Here is a 21,737-nt window from a genome sequence, read left to right as displayed (position 1 = left end):
ACTGATATTGATATCTACTAAGCACTGTGTTACAGCTTTCTTTTGTCCAATCAACGTTTCAAATATATACCACATTGTTTAAATGCACGACAAGGTCGTTCTGAAGTATATTGTATGCCATATACTTTTGTCTTTGACAAAAGAAAATTTCACTACGAGTTACATCTAAACTACTTCACCAACATCTGAAAGTAAATAATCAGAGATTAACAATAAATCTAGATGCTTTGCACTGTTCATATTACTGATATTGTTACCCTGATTAGATGTGATAATAACTCACACAATAGAATGGTCACTGATCACACCTGGGTTCAGAGATACAGAAATGTCATTGAATAAGACATTCAACTATTCAATGATGCAAGGGCTGAAGCCAAGTAGCAGATTTTGAATAAATACTGATGCCAAGTTGAACTTCATTGCATCCTTAGAATAATTTTGATCCTATTCTCAAAATAATTCAACATTATTTTTTCCTCCTTCCAGAGACTATATGAGTAAGTCCAAGGGGGTAGAGTATATAGATCAGAACTCCATTTACACTCTTATACATGGATATAAAATCAAGGCTAGAAAATGTGTTCTTAAGCAAAAGGTAACTAGTGAAAAATCAGGCAGTGTTTTAGAACTTAAATTTTTTTTAAAAAACCAGATACTAGTACAAAAGGCATTAAAAATCTGAAAAATTTAGAAAGTGATAGTCAATATAACATGAAATTTGTGACAGAGTATACTTCAACAGATAATAATATAGAGACAAAGATTCACAAAAAAAAGATGATTCAAAAGAAAAACTGAAAAAGAGTCAGAGCCAAGCTGGATTTTTTGATTTTAGCAAACATTAACTGAGCTTGTCAGGGAAGCAGAAGTTTTATTTATAGATTTAATGCCACTTTAATTGTTTTCCTGTAACTCCTTATTTTCAGAGAAACTTTGATCTTACCAACTTTTATCATGCATTATACTTTTTATACTTATTTACCCCCATTAGTTGGCAAGAATTCCTTCCCCACAAAATTCTCTGAATTTTTGATCCAAAGAACACAGAAAACTAAGGAGAAATATCTCCATTATTCCTAACACTATTCCCCAATTTCTCTAGTTGTAGCCATAACCTGTTTTTAATTAACATGGTTTTAGAACCTTACCAATTCAATAAGTTACATATTCTCTTCATGGGTAATATGCAAAGATAATTTATCCAAAATTATTAAATCAGCCTCATAATCTCTTCCATTACTATATATAATGAAGTTATATATCTTATAAGAGTGCGTCAAAATCAACTTACTTGAGATAAAAAGTTACATTTTATTTGAAAGTAGTATTTACATAGCATAGAATTCTGATAGACTTTTCATTTCACTCAACTTTTTCTTAAATTTATACAAATATTAAGAAAATTAATCATAATCTGTGATTTAGCTATAAATATTTGCATGTAAAACAGTACTAAACAAAATAAAGGATTTTGCGAATCTAAGTATTTAGTCTCACAATTCAAAGCTAAAAAAAGTGAAAATATATCAAGAAAAAGAGAAAACTTACCTTTTCAGTTCTTGTCTTCTTTTTATATTACAGTACAGAATATGTGTATGATCTGATTTCTGAAAAAAAAAAACGATATCATTTAGGAAATATAAATTGTGCACTGGGGAAGGAGATTGGGAGACGGTATTTTTTCCATACCTATGTGTTAGTGAATAGGTTGACACAATAATTTACTAAAAATCTTTCCAATAAACTTGTGAGACAGCTATTATTATCATCTCCGTTTTACAGATAAAGTACCCAAGGCTCAAACAGAGCAAAAATATCCTCAACGTCACAGAGAAAGTTAGTAGCAGAGCCGTGGTCTGAAACCAGATCTGTCCACCCTCTCTATTCTACCACCCTGTCTCTCTATGTATTCTGGGGACAAGAGCTAGGCACAAGAAAAATAATAGAGAAAGAGGGTATAGTCCCTGTCCTAAAAAGTTCAGAGTACAGTAAAAGGATAAAGTAGAAAGAAGTAGAAGGATATGTACAAATAACCTAATATAAAGGACATAAGTGTCAAAGCAGTACAATAAACAGTAAGTTGTAAAAAGAGTTCAAAACCTCAAACACCAAAAGTTGGAATGTACCTAGGAAAAAAAGGTAGACAAAAAATATGCTAAAGATTGAACATATATTGAATAAAGATTAATGGGTAAAAGAAAAAGGCATTCTCAGTTAAAAATGCTTAGGCATCCTAAGAAGCTGTAGGCTACTGGTGTAAATTCAGCAGAGAGAAAATAAACTTGCCTCGCTAGAAGCAGGACTGTTTTGAGGAAGAAGAAAAAAGAAAACTGGATAGTTAAGGTGTGACCAAATTTAAGACGGTCCTAAATGATAAACTAAAAAAGTAATAGAAGATTTTTCAACAGAGGAGAAATATGATGAAATCAGTGTTTTAACAAGTTTAATAAAGCAAGAATAAATTGCAACAGCAGTTTCATTACATGAAAACAAATTCTTAAAAACCCAACTCTGCATTCATGGAACTTTCACAACTACCTTCTCTTATTACCTAAAACAACTGTGTAGCTATCCTGATATACACCTAACTCCCACTTGAATATGATGAGTACTTCACAACCACCCATGTACTAGGTTAATGTGTTTGGTCTGCTGTCACTGTTTCAAATCACTTGTGAGACAGTGGAAAGAAATCTGGACTTGGCTCTGTTTCTGCAAATAATTTTGTGTCCTTTGACAAGTCACTTAACTATCTGAATCTCTATTTCTGAATCTGAAAATGCAAACACTGTATGTGCCTTGGCTATGTCAAAATGAAATTGTAAAGATAAATATAACCATATATGGGGAAAGACCTAAAAACTGTCTAAATTTATATTCATGCGGTCTAATCCCGCATAATAGGGTCTATTAGCACAAAGAAACAAAGGACTTGATAAACGCTTTTTAGTGAGCAGCAGAAAGAAAAAACTGGTTTTCTGTCTATTGGCTATCAAAAAGTAAGAATAATATAAAGAAAAAAATTAATGGAGGGCTTCCCTGGTGGCACAGTGGTTGAGAGTCTGCCTGCCAATGCAGGGGACACAGGTTCGAGCCCTGGTCTGGGAAAATCCCACATGCCGCGGAGCAACTGGGCCCGTGAGCCACAACTACTGAGCCTGAGCGTCTGGAGCCTGTGCTCCACAACAAGAGAGGCTGCGATAGTGAGGCCCACGCACCGCGATGAAGAGTGGCCCCCACTTGCTGCAACTGGAGAAAGCCCTCGCACAGAAACGAAGACCCAACACAGCCAAAAATAAAAATAATAAATAAATAATAAAAAAATTAAAAACTAAAAAAAAAAATAATGGAAAAGTAGTGGGGGAATTTATATCATAAATCTTCTAACTGCACATTAAAACTTAAATATAAATAATTTTTAGAGTTAGTTACAGTATCTAAACACTCACCAGTTTTCTCTTCTCTGTTGAAACCGGTATTACAGAACAAGCTGAACTAGTAAAATTTGCTGAGGTTTTTTTCTCTTTATTATCCTAAGAATGCCATTTGGAAAAAAGGAAAGAAAAGCACAAAATAAAGCACAGCATAAGAGAGCATTATTTCATCACTTATTATAAATCAAGATTCTTTCTACATTAATAATAAATTTCAGAGGAGAACAATGTTTAAGGGCATACAAACATTGGTAAGAGGAAGGAAGATCCAACTAGAAATCAGAAGATGTAGGTGCTCTTGAACTACGGATGAGATGGGATACAGGTGCTACAGCAGAAGGCTGCAGACGACTCAGACAAGGACACTGAGAAGTGGCACTGCCATGGTGGAATTCCGTCTTCCACAAAGCAAAACCATATATCCAGTTATTTTTCAGTGGATCCTGAATTCAATAGACCCAGGACAAACATATTTTGAGTACCTACCGTGTATCAAAGACATTTTTCTAGACAGTGAGGACAGATTAATGAAAAAACAATAAAAGTCCCTGCCCTCATGGAGGTTAAAAACTAGTGCAGGTATTTACAAATAAGCAAATAATATATTTAGTGTGTCAGATGATGCTATGGAAAAAAAATAAAGCAGAGAAAGGGGTCAGGAAGGGCTGACAGGCAAGGGTGAGGCAGTTGCAATTTTAAACAGAGTAGTCAAAAAAGGCCCCACTGGTTAAGCTGACATCTGAATAGAGACCTAAAGAAATGAAGGAACAAACCCTGTGGATATCTAGGGAAAATTTTTCAGTTCAAAGGGAGTAACAGCAAGCACAAAGTCCCTGAGGCAGGAATGTGCCTGGCTTATTGGAACAACAACAAGGAAGCCAAGAAGTGGAGAAAGCAAAGAGAGAATGTAATGGAGATGAGATGGGGAGAGTAGTTCACTTTGTCAGCCCCAGCAAGGACTTCAGCATTTTCTCTGAAGTGGAAAACCACGAGAAAATATTGAGCAGAGGAGTGACATGATCTTACATTTTAATAGGATCATTCTGCTGTTATGTCACAAGAAGGCAAAGGTGGAAGCAGGGAGATCAATTTAGAAACTATTGAAATAACCTAGGAAAGCAAGTTCATTGCCTGGATCACGGTGATAGAAGTAAAGGTCGCAGTCAGACTCTGCTGGTACAATTTGCTGAGAGATGGGATGCAGGTAGAGCATGATGACCAGGGTTCCGGCCCAAGCAACTGAAAGAATGTTATTGCATTACGCTGGGAGAACTGAGGCTGGACACTTGAAAGATTATAGTTTAAGAAGATGAGAAGGAAGCACAAAGGATACAGCCAAGCCTCAGTTTCTTCATCTGTATAATTGGGATAAAAACAATACCTACCTCATAGAGCTGTGAGGAATAAATAAAATAAGGCAAGTAAAGAATGAGGAGGGCAGGGCAAGATGGCGGAACAGTAAGACGCGGAGATCACTTTCCTTCCCACAGATACATTAGAAATACATCTACACGTGGAACTGCTCCTACAGAACACCCACTGAATGCTGGCAGAAGACGTCAGACCTCCCAAAAGCTGTGTGGACGAAAGGCTCTTGGTGCTCCAGCCAGGCAACAGGGCTGTGCCTCTGAGGTGGGAGAGCCAACTTCAGGACACTGATCCACAAGAGGCCTCCCGGCTCCACGTAATACCAAACGGTGAAAATCTCTCAGAGATCTCCATCTCAACATCAAGACCCAGCTTCATTCAATGACCAGCAAGCTACAGTGCTGGACACCCTATGCCAAACAACTAGCAAGACAGGAACACAGCCCCATCCATTAGCAGAGAGGCTGCCTAAAATCATAAGGCCACAGACACCCCAAAACACACCACCAGATGTGGACGTGCCCACCAGAAAGACAAGATCCAGCCTCATCCACCAGAACACAAGCACTAGTCCCCTCCACCAGGAAGCCTACACAACCCACCGAACCAACCTTAGCCACTGGGGACAGATACCAAAAACAACAGGAACTACGAACCTGCAGCCTGTGAAAAGGAGACCCCAAACACAGTAAGATAAGCAAAATGAGAAGACAGAAAAACACACAGCAGATGAAGGAGCAGGGTCAAAACACACCAGACCTAACAAATGAAGAGGAAATAGGCAGTCTACCTGAAAAAGAATTCAGAATAATGATAGTAAAGATGATCCAAAATCTTGGAAAAAGAATAGACAAAATGCAAGAAACACTTAACAAGGACGTAGAAGAACTAAAGAGGAACCAAGCAACGATGAAAAACACAATAAATGAAATAAAAATACTCTAGAAGGGATCAATAGCACAATAACTGAGGCAGAAGAACGGATAAGTGACCTGGAAGATAAAATAGTGGAAATAACTACTGCAGAGCAGAATAAAGAAAAAAGAATGAGAAGAACTGAGGACAGTCTCAGAGACCTCTGGGACAACATTAAATGCACCAACATTCGAATTATAGGGGTCCCAGAAGAAGAAGAGAAAAAGAAAGGGACTGAGAAAATATTTGAAGAGATTATAGTTGAAAACTTCCTAATATGGGAAAGGAAATAGTTAATCAAGTCCTGGAAGCACAGAGAGTCCCATACAGGATAAATCCAAGGAGAAACACGCCAAGACACATATTCATCAAACTATCAAAAATTAAATATAAAGAAAACATATTAAAAGCAGCAAGGGAAAAACAACAAATAACACACAAGGGAATCCCCATAAGGTTAACAGCTGATCTTTCAGCAGAGACTCTGCAAGCCAGAAGGGAGTGGCAGGATATACTTAAAGTCATGAAGGAGAAAAACCTACAACCAAGGTTACTCTACCCAGCAAGGATCTCATTCAGATTTGATGGAGAAATTAAAACCTTTACAGACAAGCAAAAGCTGAGAGAGTTCAGCAACACCAAACCAGCTTTACAACAAATGCTAAAGGAACTTCTCTAGGCAAGAAACACAAGAGAAGGAAAACACCTACAATAACAAACCCAAAATATCTAAGAAAATGGGAATAGGAACATACATATCGATAATTACCTTAAATGTAAGTGGATTAAATGCTCCCACCAAAAGACACAGACTGGCTGAATGGATACAAAAGCAAGATCCATATATATGCTGTCTACAAGAGACCCACTTCAGACCTAGAGACACATACAGACTGAAAGTGAGGGGATGGAAAAAGATATTCCATGCAAATGGAAATCGAAAGAAAGCTGGAGTAGCAATTCTCATATCAGACAAAATAGACTTTAAAATAAAGAATATTACAAGAGACGAGGAAGGACACTACATAATGATCAAGGGATCGATCAAAGAAGAAGGTATAACAATTGTAAATATTTATGCACCCAACATAGGAGCACCTCAATACATAAGGCAAATACTAACAGCCATGAAAGGGGAAATAGACAGTAACACAATCATAGCAGGGGACTTTAACACCCCACTTTCACCAATGGACAGATCATCCAAAATGAAAATAAATAAGGAAACACAAGCTTTAAATGATACATTACACAAGATGGATTTAATTGATATTTATAGGACATTCCACCCAAAAACAACAGAATACACATTTTTCTCAAGTGCTCATGGAACATTCTCCAGGATAGATCATATCTTGGGTCACAAGTCAAGCCTTGGTAAATTTAAGAAAATTGAAATCGTATCAAGTATCTTTTCCGACCACAACGCTATGAGACTAGAGATCAATTACAGGAAAAGATCTGTAAAAAATACAAACACATGGAGGCTACACAATACACTACTTAGTAATGAAGTGATCACTGAAGAAATCAAAGGGGAAATCAAAAAATACCTAGAAACAAATGACAATGGAGACACGATGACCCAAAACTTATGGGATGCAGCAAAAGCAGTTCTAAGAGGGAAGTTTATAGCAATACAAGCCTACATCAAGAAACAGGAAACATCTCGAATAAACAACCTAACCTTGCACCTAAAGCAATTAGAGAAAGAAGAACAAAAAAACCCCAAAGCTAGCAGAAGGAAAGAAATCATAAAGATCAGATCAGAAATAAATGAAAAAGAAATGAAGGAGACAATAGCAAAGATCAATAAAACTAAAAGCTGGTTCTATGAGAAGATAAACAAAATTGATAAACCAGTAGCCAGACTCATCAAGAGAAAAAGGGAGAATACTCAAATCACTAGAATTAGAAATGAAAAAGGAGAAGTAACAACTGACACTGCAGAAATACAAACGATCATGAGAGATTACTACAAGCAACTCTATGCCAATAAAATGGACAACCTGGAAGAAATGGACAAATTCTTAGAAATGCACAACCTGCCGAGACTGAACCACGAAGAAATAGAAAATATAAACAGACCAATCACAAGTACTGAAATTGAAACTGTGATTAAAAATCTTCCATCAAACAAAAGCCCAGGACCAGATGGCTTCACAGGCGAATTCTATCAAACATTTAGAGAAGAGCTAACACCTATCCTTCTCAAACTCTTCCTCAAAATATTGCAGAGGGAGGAACACTCCCCAACTCATTCTACAAGGCCACCATCACCCTGATACCAAAACCAGACAAAGATGTCACAAAGAAAGAAAACTACAGGCCAATATCATTGATGAACATAGATGCAAAAATCCTCAACAAAATACTAGCAAACAGAATCCAACAGCACAATAAAAGGATTATACACCATGATCAAGTGGGGTTTATTCCAGGAATGCAAGGATTCTTCAATATATGCAAATCAATCAACGTGATACACCATATTAACAAATTGAAGGAGAAAAACCATATGATCATCTCAATAGATGCAGAGAAAGCTTTTGACAAAAGTCAACACCCATTTATGATAAATGCCCTGCAGAAAGTAGGCATAGAGGGAACTTTCCTCAACATAATAAAGGCCATATGTGACAAACCCACAGCCAACATCGTCCTCAATGGTGAAAAAGTGAAAACATTTCCACTAAGATCAGGAACAAGACAAGGTTGCCCACTCTCACCACTATTATTCAACATAGTTTTGGAAGTGTTAGCCACAGCAATCAGAGAAGAAAAAGAAATAAAAGGAATCCAAATCGGAAAAGAAGAAGTAAAGCTGTCACTGTTTGCAGATGACATGATACTATACATAGAGAATCCTAAAGATGCTACCAGAAAACTACTAGAACTAATCAATGAATTTGGTAAAGTAGCAGGATACAAAATTAATGCACAGAAATCTCTTGCATTCCTATACACTAATGATGAAAAATCTGAAAGTGAAATTAAGAAAACATTCCCGTTTACCATTGCAACAAAAAGAATAAAATATCTAGGAATAAACCTACCTAAGGAGACAAAAGACCTGTATGCAGAAAATTATAAGACACTGATGAAAGAAATTAAAGATGATACAAATAGATGGGGAGATATACCATGTTCTTGGATTGGAAGAATCAACATTGTGAAAATGACTATACTACCCAAAGCAATCTACAGATTCAATGCAATCCCTAACAAACTACCACTGGCATTTTTCACAGAACTAGAACAAAAAATTTCACAATTTGTATGGAAACACAAAAGACCCCGAATAGCCAAAGCAATCTTGAGAACGAAAAATGGAGCTGGAGGAATCAGGCTTCCTGACTTCAGACTATATTACAAAGCTACAGTAATCAAGACAGTTTGGTACTGGCACAAAAACAGAAACATAGATCAATGCAACAGGATAGAAAGCCCAGAGATAAACCCACGCACATATGGTCACCTTATCTTTGATAAAGGAGGCAAGCATATACAGTGGAGAAAAGACAGCCTCTTCAATAAGTGGTGCTGGGAAAACTGGACAGGTACATGTAAAAGTATGAAATTAGAACACTCCCTAACATCATACACAAAAATAAATTCAAAAGGGATTAAAGACCTAAATGTAAGGCCAGACACTATCAAACTCTTAGAGGAAAACATAGGCAGAACACTCTATGACATAAATCACAGCAAGATCCTTTTTGACCCAGCTCCTAGAGAAATGGAAATAAAAACACAAATAAACAAATGGGACCTAATGAAACTTAAAAGCTTTTGCACAGCAAAGGAAACCATAAACAAGACCAAAAGACAACCCTCAGAATGGGAGAAAATATTTGCAAATGAAGCAACTGACAAAGGATTAATCTCCAAGATTTACAAGCAGCTCATGCAGCTCAATAACAAAAAAACAAACAACCCAATCCAAAAATGGGCAGAGGACCTAAATAGACATTTCTCCAAAGAAGATATACAGATTGCCAACAGACACATGAAAGAATGCTCAACATCATTAATCATTAGAGAAATGCAAATCAAAACTACAATGAGATATCATCTCACACCGGTCAGAATGGCCATCATCAAAAAATCTAGAAACAATAAATGCTGGAGAGGGTGTGGAGAAAAGGGAACACTCTTGCACTGTTGGTGGGAATGTAAGTTGATACAGCCACTATGGAGAACAGTATGGAGGGTCCTGAAAAAACTACAAATAGAACTACCATACCACCCAGCAATCCCACTACTGGGCATATACCCTGAGAAAACCAGAATTCAAAAAGAGTCATGTACCAAAATGTTCACTGCAGCTCTATTTACAATAGCCAGGACATGGAAGCAACCTAAGTGTCCATCATCAGATGAATGGATAAAGAAGATGTGGCACATACATACAATGGAATATTACTCAGCCATAAAAAGAAACGAAATGGAGGTATTTGTAGTGAGGTGGATGGAGTTAGAGTCTGTCATACAGAGTGAAGTAAGTCAGAAAGAGAAAAACAAATACAGTATGCTAACACATATATATGGGATCTAAGGAAAAAAAAAAAAAAGGTCATGAAGAACCTAGTGGCAAGACGGGAATAAAGACACAGACCTGACAGTTACAGAAAGATAGAGAAGATGAAAAGGCAGAGGGCTATGTACCAGATGAAGGAACAAGAAAAAACCCCAGAAAACCAACTAAATGAAGTGGAGATAGGCAACCTTCCAGAAAAAGAATTCAGAATAATGATAGTGAAGATGATCCAGGACCTCGGAATAAGAATGGAGGCAAAGATTGAGAAGATGCAAGAAATGATTAACAAAGACCTAGAAGAATTAAAGAACAAACAAACAGAGATGACCAATACAATAACTGAAACGAAAACTACACTAGAAGGAATCAATAGCAGAATAACTGAGGCAGAAGAACGGATAAGTGACCTGGAAGACAGAATGGTGGAATTCACTGCTGCAGAACAGACTGAAGAAAAAAGAATGAAAAGAAATGAAGACAGCCTAAGAGACCTCTGGGACAACATTAAACGCAACAACATTCGCATTATAGGGGTCCCAGAAGGAGAAGAGAGAGAGAAAGGACCAGAGAAAATATTTGAAGAGATTATAGTCGAAAACTTCCCTAACATGGGAAAGGAAATAGCCACCCAAGTCCAGGAAGCGCAGAGAGTCCCATACAGAATAAACCCAAGGAGAAACACGCCGAGACACATAGTAATCAAAGTGGCAAAAATTAAAGACAAAGAAAAATTATTGAAAGCAGCAAGGGAAAAACGACAAATAACATACAAGGGAACTCCCATAAGGTTAACAGCTGATTTCTCAGCAGAAACTCTGCAAGCCAGAAGGGAGTGGCATGATATACTTAAAGTGATGAAAGGGAAGAACCTACAACCAAGATTACTCTACCCAGCAAGGATCTCATTTAGATTTGATGGAGAAATCAAAAGCTTTACAGACAAGCAAAAGCTAAGAGAATTCAGCACCATCAAACCAGCTCTACAACAAATGCTAAAGGAACTTCTCTAAGTGGGAAACACAAGAGAAGACAAGGACCTACAAAAACAAACCCAAAACAATTAAGAAAATGGTCATAGGAACATACATATCGATAATTACCTTAAACGTGAATGGATTAAATGCCCCAACCAAAAGAAATAGACTGGCTGAATGGATACAAAAACAAGACCCATATATATGCTGTCTACAAGAGACCCACTTTAGACCTAGGGACACATACAGACTGAAAGTGAGGGGATGGAAAAAGATATTCCATGCAAATGGAAATCAAAAGAAAGCTGGAGTAGCTATACTCATATCAGATAAAATAGACTTTAAAATAAAGAATGTTACAAGAGACAAGGAAGGACACTACATAATGATCCAGGGATCAATCCAAGAAGAAGATATAACAATTATAAATATGTATGCACCCAACATAGGAGCACCTCAATACATAAGGCAACTGCTAACAGCTATAAAAGAGGAAATTGACAGTAACACAATAATAGTGGGGGACTTTAACACCTCACTTACACCAATGGACAGATCATCCAAAATGAAAATAAATAAGGAAACAGAAGCTTTAAATGACACAATAGACCAGATAGATTTAATTGATATATATAGGACATTCCATCCAAAAACAGCAGATTACACGTTCTTCTCAAGTGCGCACGGAACATTCTCCAGGATAGATCACATCTTGGGTCACAAATCAAGCCTCAGTAAATTTAAGAAAAGTGAAATCATATCAAGCATCTTTTCTGACCGCAACGCTATGAGATTAGAAATGAATTACAGGGAAAAAAACGTAAAAAGGACAAACACATGGAGGCTAAACAATACGTTACTAAATAACCAAGAGATCACTGAAGAAATCAAAGAGGAAATCAAAAAATACCTAGAGACAAATGACAATGAAAACACGACGACCCAAAACCTATGGGATGCAGCAAAAGCAGTTCTAAGAGAGAAGTTTATAGCTATACAAGCCTACCTAAAGAAACAAGAAAAATCTCAAGTAAACAATCTAACCTTACACCTAAAGAAACTAGAGAAAGAAGAACAAACAAAACCCAAAGTTAGCAGAAGGAAAAAAAAAAAAAAAAAAAAAGACACAGACCTACTAGAGAATGGACTTGAGGATATGGGGAGGGGGAGGGTAAGATGTGACAGGGTGAGAGAGTGGCATGGACATATAGACACTACCAAATGTAAACTAGCTAGTGGGAAGCAGCCACATAGCACAGGGAGATCAGCTCTGTGCTTCGTGACCACCTAGAGGGGTGGGATAGGGTGGGTGGGAGGGAGGGAGACGCAAAAGGGAAGAGATATGGGAACATATGTATATGTATAACGGATTCACTTTGTTATAAAGCAGAAACTAACACACCACTGTAAAGCAATTATACTCCAATAAAGATGTTAAAAAAAAAAAAAAGAATGAGAATAACAAGTGACTTTTCCTGGGTCAGAAGGGAAGAACAAAATATTTACATATCTCATTTTAAAACTGAGGTGTATTTTTTTCATTACACAAAAATAAACTGTAAAAAAGGGTATCTTTAGGTCAACAAACCAGAATTCTTACTTCTTCATCAACACTGGGTGATGGGGTGGTGCCTCTTCTCTGAGATTTCTCTTTTTTTCCACAAGATTCTTTGCTGGACATTTGGAAAGCTAAAATAAACATCAAAAGCACATTATGTGTGTTTTACCACTGCCACAACAAAAACATTAGAAATTATTCTTTTTTCAGTTCCTTAAAGACTGGAGTTTTACAAAATAATTTCCATATTTTACCCATTCTCAAGGTGACGGGATTCTCTCATTGTTCCACTTTACTTATATTCTCCCTCATAATGATCTGTTTCCCTCCTTCAGCTTCATCTATTACCTTTTTAGGAATGACTCTTAAAACTATGCCTTTAGCCCTGACGTCTCTCTCAAGCATCACATCACCATTTTCAACTGCCTGACAGACTGCTGTATTTTGCCCCACCTATATATACCTCAAAACCAGTTAGTCAAAAGTCTTCATTTTCCTAACACATCCTCCGTCACTCACTGAGTGAGACTTCCGGCAAAACGCATACGTTTTTTGAGCCCTAGCTTCATTATATGTAAAATAGAGATAACTCATCTGAGAAGGTTTTTGAAGAACTCAGATGAAACTATGGATGTAAAAATACCTTGTACAGGATAGTACACAGTAGGGTCTTAACAAATACTGGCTTACGTGGTTGTCTTTCTTCTAGACCCTGAGCTTCTTGAAGAGTGGTGCACTGTATTGAAAACTGAGGTGTTCACAAATGCCTGCTGAGTGAATGAATGAGTGAATTTTTCTTCCCAAGAATATTCATTGTTCATTCTGAGCCACTTCCAACTCTTGCTGATCCAGTCCCTCTGTCCACTTCCCATCCCAGTCTCACTTTTCCAGCCCTGTTCTGGATCAAGTCTATACTGTTAGTTACTGACAGGAAAACAAACAAACACACACACAAACATAGTCATTCCTTATGGTCATAAACACTCTCAAGATAGTGTATACAACCATCCTGTACTGGAACGTAGAGGCCAGAGATTGGGAATATCACCAGGTTTGTTGGGGCAAGAGGATGTAAAAGGAGTCCAGAAGCAAAGTCCAAAGGAGAGTTTCTTGCTGGCAGTGATATGTATTGACACTGTGAACATAACAAAGACTAGAAACCAAGCAATTGCAACTACTCCTGGTCAATCATGATCACACTAAGTGAAGTTCTATAAAAGAATGCTCAATTACGCTAAATCAAACTTTTAGAATGTTTTGATGATTATGGAAGAAAGAATAAAAATGCTGATAGCTAACAGAAATCTAATAATAATAAAAATTAATAAAAGAGTAGCCAACATAAACTTCTAAGAACAAATTCTAAATTACCCAGAAATTTTGCTTTGTAAGATAATTTATGGCAATAATTGAATTCACAGTTGAGCTTCCAGATTAGAGGAATAATCTTCATCTCTCTTTCTTGTTCCAAGGATCCCATTCCATGGGGGGTTTGGGGGGGGTGAAGCAGGGGAAGGCATAATGAAAAATAATAACTTCCATGAGATGAACTGCTTAGAGGCAATGGACTGGTTATGTTACCTTTTACAATTTAAACCCATTCACATTGTGCTCTGAATACAAAAAAACACAATTGAACCTGTTACCCATAAGACAAATTGAAAAAAAAACACTGCAGATAGTGGACTATCAAAGGAAAAACACCCATATGTGTACTATGACAAACGTTTTATACTCATATTAGTGTGAAATTCATATTGATTCTATGGAAATCAAAATACAAACTAAATGAGGGGAGACTTGCTGTGCTGGCCAATCTCCAAAATGGCTCCTGATGATCTCTGCTACCTGGTAATTACAGTCTTATGTAGTCCCCTCTCACAATAAATAGAGACGACCCACGTAACCAACAGGATATTGCTATATGGTAGTGTGTGGCTAGGTCTAATCAGGCATTGTGGCTTCTGCCTTACTCTATCTTGAATTGTTCACTCTAGGGAAAGCCAACCACCACATCATGAGGACATTCAAGTAACCCAAAGAGAAGCCCACCAAGGAAGAACTGAGACCTCCTGCCAAAAATGCCAGGCATGTGAATGAGCCACCTTTGAAGCTGATCCTGCAGCCCTAAGCAAGCCTTCACATGGCAGCATCCCTGGTAGGTATCTTCACTGCATTCTCATGAGACCCAGTGCCAGATATACCCAGAAAGCCATTTCTGAATTCCTGACCCATACAAACTGTGGGGTAATAAATGTTTTTGTTTTGTTTTAAGCCACTAAGTTTTGAGATAACTTAGGCAGCAACAGATAAGTAATATACTCAATCTGATTCTTCCAAACTCTGAAGATACCTTCTTCAGGATGTCTCAAGAGCAGGGACCATGCTTAGAAATTCTTATTAAAATTCCCACAGGGGGCTTCCCTGGTGGCGCAGTGGTTGAGAATCTGCCTGCCAGTGCAGGCGACACGGGTTCGAGCCCTGGTCTGGGAAGATCCCACATGCCGCAGAGCAGCTGGGCCCGTGAGCCACAATCACTGAGCCTGCGCGTCTGGAGCCTGTGCTCCGCAACAAGAGAGGCCTCGACAGTGAGAGGCCTGCGCACGCCGATGAAGAGTGGCCCCCACTCGCCGCGACTAGAGAAAGCCCTCGCACAGAAACGAAGACCCAACACACACAAAAATAAATAAATTAATTAATTAAAAAAAAAAATTCCCACAGAATGCACAGGCTAAAAATCTAACCCATTTCATCTTCTGGTCTCCAGCTGGTATTAATGAGATTGACATACCGAATCAAGCTTTCAATGAACCATCTAGTCTTTTAGAAATTAAAAAATCACTGGTTCTTGTATTATGCACAAATATCCACTACTCATGTCTGTAAGTTAGAATGTGTTATTATGCCATTTTTAAATCAACTGTTACGAGCAGTGAGGCAGCATACATCCAGGAATAATAGTTAAAAGCTGGGGATGGGGCCACGAAGAGGGCTTTAGAACTATAATTCACGAAAACTTCCGGGGGATAAATTGTGTTTCCATTAAATTGGGGAGGAGGGGGGAAAAACCCTCCAAATATACTTCCTAAGTACTGGGGGGTTGGAGGGAGGACCAGATTCTTGTTCTGAGTTTCAAATTGCCAAATAATCACACTCGCTCTCCCCTGGGGACTGAAACAACTAGAAAATAAACAGACCAATGAGGTAAGCATTAAGTATCAGCTTTATTAACTAGGAAAACCGAACTGAAGTGCGAGAACCTGAGACTAAAAAGAGTTTCCCTCTCCTGCCCTGCTGCCTGTAACATTCGGACCAGTCCCAGGCAGAGTAGCCAGAAAACTCAAAAAGTTTCCCCTTGCCTACCCCAGCGGGCTTGAAGGAGCGCGGCTTAAGCTCAAGCAAGCTCAGAGAGTAAAGGCAAGAGAAGTACGGGGGCCGGGGAACTCACTTGCATACGCCTTGAGGAATGTGAATCGCCCATCAGTCAAGTGCCCCGAAGCTCAACATATTAACGAGCTTTGGGTATTAACAGCCTAAATATAAGCACAGGGCACTCCCCCCGCCCCCACCCCGCCAAATTCCGTATCCACAGGAATCTTACAGCCACGGCGCAGCGCTGATACTGGGAATACGTAGGTTAGGGCAAAGATAAAAACAAAAGGAAAAGAGTGTTCGGGTCACGGTGTGCGTGAAGGTACGAAATGAGGAGCAGACCCCCAACTCGAAGTCCACCTGACTGACAGGCGAGCTTGTCAGCGTCCTGTAAACCGCCTAGGCCCACGGGCTCGCGTACTAACACACTTGACCCTAGCCGGGGCGAGGAGCAGCTCCAGAGAAAGGGCCGGGCCAGAACCCCACCCTTCACAAAGCAGGCTCAACCCGGGGTCCGCCCCCAGAGTCGCCCAGCCCAGGCTCAAAGGGACCCGGAATCCTCCGTCCGTCCCGCCGGCCGCCCGCTACGGCACCGGAGTGAGCGTAACGTCAACAATTCCTCCCCCCACCCCGCCCCGGCTCCCTACCTTATTCACCAGCGCTCGCGCCGGTGGCGACTCGGGACGCCCAGGCCAAGGGAAAGGGACCCCGAGCCCGATGCCCGCTGGGAAATGTAGTTCTGCGCTCGGAGGCAGGGTACTGCTCGAAAGCTCCAGCGCTTTTGTTTAGCTTTGCGTTCACTTCCTCTGAGGACTTGGAACTCCGGCTCCGCCCACCCAGGCGGCGCGGTGCACCCTGGGTATTGTAGTCTTGGCTGGATTCGGTTGTTGACGCCTGGGAAGGAGACGCACCGCGGAAACGGAACTCTCTAACCTCATTGGACGCCGTCCCCAGCCCGCTCCTGCGCAGTCTGGGCTGGCGTCGTAACGTCTCGGGGAAAAGGAAGCGGACGGGACCGCGAATCGCTGTCTGTTGCTTTTTATTTTTCTGCTGACTGGATTTGGTCACTGGTTCTTCGTCTTTTGTCTGTTGCACGCATCCCGCCCTCCCCATTTGCTTCCCCACTCCTCGGATCCGGCCCTCTGGGCTTTCACGCCAGTTGTCTCACCCCGCCGTGAGCCCCTCCTGGTCCCCGGTCGGGCCTGGCACGGAGGCGGTAACTATGGAGAATATGGCGGAGGAGGAGCTGCTGCCCCAGGAGAAGGAGGAGGAGGAGGAGGTGGAAGTGGCCCAGGTCCAGGTCCCGACCCCAGCCCCGGACTCGGCTCGGGTCCCAGCTCCGGCCCCGGATTCGGCTCCGGCCTCGGCCCCGACTCCGGCCTCGGCTCCAGTCCCAGCCCCTGCCCTGGCCCAGGCTCCGACCCTGTCCCCGTCCCTAGCCTCTGCCCCTGATGAGGCTGAAAGCAGTAAGTGCAGGAGGCCCAGATCTGTCTGCCGCAGGAGAAGCGAGAAAGTGCGCCTTGCTGGGGAGTAGGGGAGGCCCTTCTCCCCTGGGATGGTTTTTATGGGGAAAGGCAGTTTTAGAGAAATGGGGGGAGGAAGGAGGAACCCGTATAGCGGGTAAAACGGGTGTAGGATGGGGGAAGGCATCTCCACAAACCTTGGGGACCTCACAGTGAAGGATCTGTGGAGGCCAGGGGTGCTGCAGATAGAAGGAAATAATGAGGTTGTGGGCTTCTTCGTTAAAGGGAGTCTTTTTTTGGTACAAAAAATTAGAAGTTACACCTAATTTGGTAGTTTCCCTCTCAGCCCCGTCTGCCATGGTTCACTAAGTCCTTTAAAATATATGATAGAGTAACCGAGGCAACCTGTTTACTGTAGTAGATGCTAACTGCCAAGATTTAGCAACCGTTGCTGTCAATTAGCTTTTGTGCCTCGACAGAGACAAGAGATGGGTTTTTCTCATTATTTCATTTTCTTTAGCAGCTTGCTTCCAAAAAGAATTTGAAGCTGATGAATAGTTTAAGAAAGAGTCGGCTAAATTACAGATGTTTTCCCTCAGACATAAATACCAATTGAATTTTGTACGTTTTTCCATCAGAAGTCGGCTGTTGAAAATTAATAGCCCGTATTATTGTGCTTCTGAATGTGCTTGCATGTTTTCTAAGTGATGATTTATTGGACCATAAAGGAATTGAAAAAATTGATAAGTAACACTTTCTTAAGAATCTGCTGAACATTTTCAAATGGAAGGTCTAAAAGTTTTCTTTAAAAATTTAGTCCCAAAATTGACCTTTATGCTCTTTCTGAATCATAACAAAATATCTTAAATTAATTCGTTGTCTTTCCTACTTCTAAGCCAGTTGTGAGATTAATGTTTATAAAACATTTGGACAGTTATAATCTAATAGAATTATTTTACAATTTTAAAACAACATATAAATTGTTATAGTAGATTTAAGAGTAGGGCAGATCACAGAAGAGACAAAGTCAGCATGCCTCTGGTAGGCCCCTCCTCATCACAGAAGATCAGAGCTAGTAGGTGCAAAATAAGGCCAGTTGTTTCTTCATCCACAACTACAATGGGGGAAGAGGAGGAACACTCTCCTGAGTAAGGTATCCTCCCTAACTCATCTCTAGATGGGATATTTTTATGTTTATCAGAGGTGGTTGAACAGCTTTAGGGAATGCATGCTTTCTCCAGCTCCCCACCATCAAGAATATGTTGAATATAGTTTGGAAAGATTTATTCATATATTCCAAAATTTACAAGTGTGTAATTTGAAGAATGCATGATGTTTGAGACACCTGAAAATGCATTGCTGGGACAAGTAGGTAATGACTGAGAATCTGACATGCATTAGAAACATATTAATCACATTTTAAAAATTATTTTTAGATGGTCTAGGTAGCCCTCTGAAATCAGTCTTAACTAGGCAAGATGAAGATGGCATATCTGAAATAGAATTGAAAATTGAGGAAAAAGAAGTTTTAAAAGAACCTCCTAGCATCTTGGACTCATCTGATTGAACAAGAGGTTTGCCTATTGACTTCTGGATTAGTGTGTTACAAAAAGATTGAGTGATTTAAAGTACAGATTGACTGATAACTACTGTCTTGAACCAGAAAGTGATTTCAGAGATGTACATATGCATATCATGACTCTTTAGACAGATCTTTTAGAGTTTACTTCAATAGCGGACCACAGGATTTTCAGTTTTCTAGCTTACCAGGCCCCTTTCGCTTTGTACTACTTAGTAGTTGGAATGATTTAAATAAGCACATCGTTATGTAGCACTATATATCTTGTTTCACACACACAGATCTTTGAACTATGGAAGCCAAAAGCTTTTATGATTTCAAATTAAATAGGCTGGTTTGTACACGTGGATTCATTGCCTGAATCTTACTAGACAGTAAGGTCAGACACCTAGCAATTAACGGTTTTTGTAAAGTGGGAAAAAATTTTACCTGTTTATAGAAATCATATCTCATTGTAAGTCATTTGAACAATACCTGGTATAAGAAGTTAACCAATAGCATTTGTTGCTCCTTGTTTTTCTCATTTTAGAGTTAGGTAAAAATTGTTTTTTAATAAATTTTAGCAGGAATGTCTGACAGTGCTGAATTGAATTCCAAAATTATTGACTCAGTGTGCTACTGCATCCAAAAAGACTAATGATTTTTTTAAAAAATTAGTTTAAAACTTTAGTGCCTGCGGTGTGCAAGTTACTGCACTAGGCACTTAACCGTTACAAAGATGAATAAGACATAGCCCTTGCCTATTTACTGCTTATTTGTAGGGGAGACAAACAAGAACACAAATTCTACAGAAGGAAAACAAAGCAACTGGGCATGAAGCTTGGAGAGGGATAGGCAGGAAGACAGCAGTGTCGAGAAATTGTATAATCTAATTATATAATTAATATTAGAGAGCCTTGTGGTTTACCCCCATTGACTCCTATCTCACTGGGGATCCTTTCCTGTCAGTTACATCTCCTAGTCTTGCATATTCAGGATTCCACTTTGTAAATGTTCCTTCCCTTGGGGCTACACATATTCAGGTCTTTCTATCCTTAGAAAGAAAAAACAAGTTACAATCCCATCCATCTCCTTTTTTATACTACCAAACTTATTGAAAAAAATAATCTATGCTGATTTTCTATACTTGGTTTCTCCTTCCAATCCCATTTGTACTCTCAGACACCTCACGGAACCTTCTTTCTTAAAGGTCACTAGAGACTTGCTAAATACTAAATCCAGTGGTCTTTTCTTGATCTCTGCAACTATTTGTGATACTTAACTGTGGAGCATTTCTCTTTTACAGTCTCTTCTCTCTTGGCTTCTGCATTATCTTGATTCTCCATACCATTTTTCCTTTTTGAATGTACCCTCTTGATTTTCCTCAACGCCTCTTACAAATATCTACATACCTCCATACCTCACTTACAAATTGTATCCATTTATATTAATCAGTAGTGGGTTCAGCAGCATTGGGGAATGCATCCCACACACGACTTACTCAAGAATATGTTAAACATATTTTGGAAAGATTATGCATATATTCCAAAACTTACAGGTATGTAATTTGAAGAATGTATAATATTTGAGTAACCCAAAAATGTGTTACTGGGACTGAGTTTTGGCTTTTTTCTTCTCTGTTTCACAATATTTTTCCCTTATGCTTTCTTACTCATGCTCATAGTTTCACCTAACATGTGTATTTATGAGTTATATCTATTCAGAATCCCTCCTGAGCTCCAAAAACAATTCAACTGCCTACTGGACTTGAGTACCTAATACCAGTATTAATCAAACACACTGTGTAAAAAACTAAATTCCCTTGTCTCCTCTTTCCTCTTCCTTTGTGCCAAAAGTGTTCTCTGCTTCCTTTTTTGGTTAACAGTATTATTAAATCTCAGGATCGTCCTTTAATCTTCACCTGTACTTTCACATCCCAAGTTCTTTGCTTCTTTTTTTACCTTCTCTTCTCCAGTACTTTTCTGTTACTAATTTCTCACCTCAATTATTGATCCTTGGTACTACAGCCAGAGATACCCTCCTGAAATGCATTCAAATCATGTCTTTGATTTCCTCAGAAACCTGAATTAACATTGCCTGAAGAGTAAAGTCCAAACTAACTTGCATAGAATTTATGCCTTCCATGATACATTTTTGGCTGCATATCTTTCTACCAGCTCTATCCCCCAAACATACTACTTTCCAGCCAGGAGTGGTATAGAGGTGGCTATGTATTTTTACACCACATGCTTTTGTTTATTAGGTTACTTCAGTTTATAAGGCCTGACACCAAATCTCTACTTATTGAAATTCTATTCATACCTTATGAAATTCTATTCATGCCCTAAATTTCAGTCAAATGCCACTTCTTCAGTGAAGACATTCCCAGGAGCAGTTGTTGGAATGAATTACTCCTTTCTCTGTAAGCCAGCATCATATTACCTTTACCCCTAGTGTTCATTTCATCCTGCCTTGTGTTCTAGTTAGTAGTTAACGTGTTAATCTCTCTCACCTGGTTGAAATTTCTTTGAAAACAGGAAACATGGCTTCAG

At 39.3% G+C, this 21,737-nt stretch overlaps 2 protein-coding genes across 10 annotated transcripts in view; one reads left to right on the top strand and one right to left on the bottom strand.

Moving 5' to 3' along the window:
- Positions 1 to 16,931, bottom strand: part of SWT1 (SWT1 RNA endoribonuclease homolog) — a 103,280-nt gene extending 86,349 nt beyond the window's left edge. For 4 of the 6 annotated variants that reach the window (XR_011073646.1, XM_068541408.1, XM_068541411.1 and 1 more), the window contains exons 1-4: positions 16,812 to 16,931; positions 12,823 to 12,923; positions 3,453 to 3,536; positions 1,552 to 1,610 (exon numbers count right to left, since the gene is read on the bottom strand). Coding sequence is in view for 5 of the 6 variants with exons in the window: in XM_068541408.1 (XP_068397509.1) it covers positions 1,552 to 1,610; positions 3,453 to 3,536; positions 12,823 to 12,915 (236 nt within the window). In the remaining variant the exon portion in view is untranslated. The remainder of the gene's footprint in view (positions 1 to 1,551; positions 1,611 to 3,452; positions 3,537 to 12,822; positions 12,924 to 16,811) is intronic. The other 2 variants (XM_068541409.1, XM_068541410.1) reach the window with 2 other exon arrangements.
- A 215-nt stretch (positions 16,932 to 17,146) lies between these two features.
- TRMT1L (tRNA methyltransferase 1 like) overlaps positions 17,147 to 21,737 on the top strand; it is a 42,243-nt gene continuing 37,652 nt past the window's right edge. For 2 of the 4 annotated variants that reach the window (XM_068541404.1, XM_068541407.1), the window contains exon 1: positions 17,147 to 17,630. In XM_068541404.1, the coding sequence (XP_068397505.1) occupies positions 17,387 to 17,630 (244 nt within the window). In that variant the 5' untranslated portion in view covers positions 17,147 to 17,386. Of the gene's footprint in view, positions 17,631 to 18,560; positions 18,781 to 21,737 lie in introns of those variants that run through there. The other 2 variants (XM_068541405.1, XM_068541406.1) reach the window with 2 other exon arrangements.

This window comes from Eschrichtius robustus, chromosome 3, assembly GCF_028021215.1.
Source record: "Eschrichtius robustus isolate mEscRob2 chromosome 3, mEscRob2.pri, whole genome shotgun sequence".
Taxonomy (NCBI): domain Eukaryota; kingdom Metazoa; phylum Chordata; class Mammalia; order Artiodactyla; family Eschrichtiidae; genus Eschrichtius; species Eschrichtius robustus.
The sequence above is the reverse complement of the archived record's forward strand: the minus strand, read 5'-3'. Positions and strand labels throughout refer to the sequence as shown.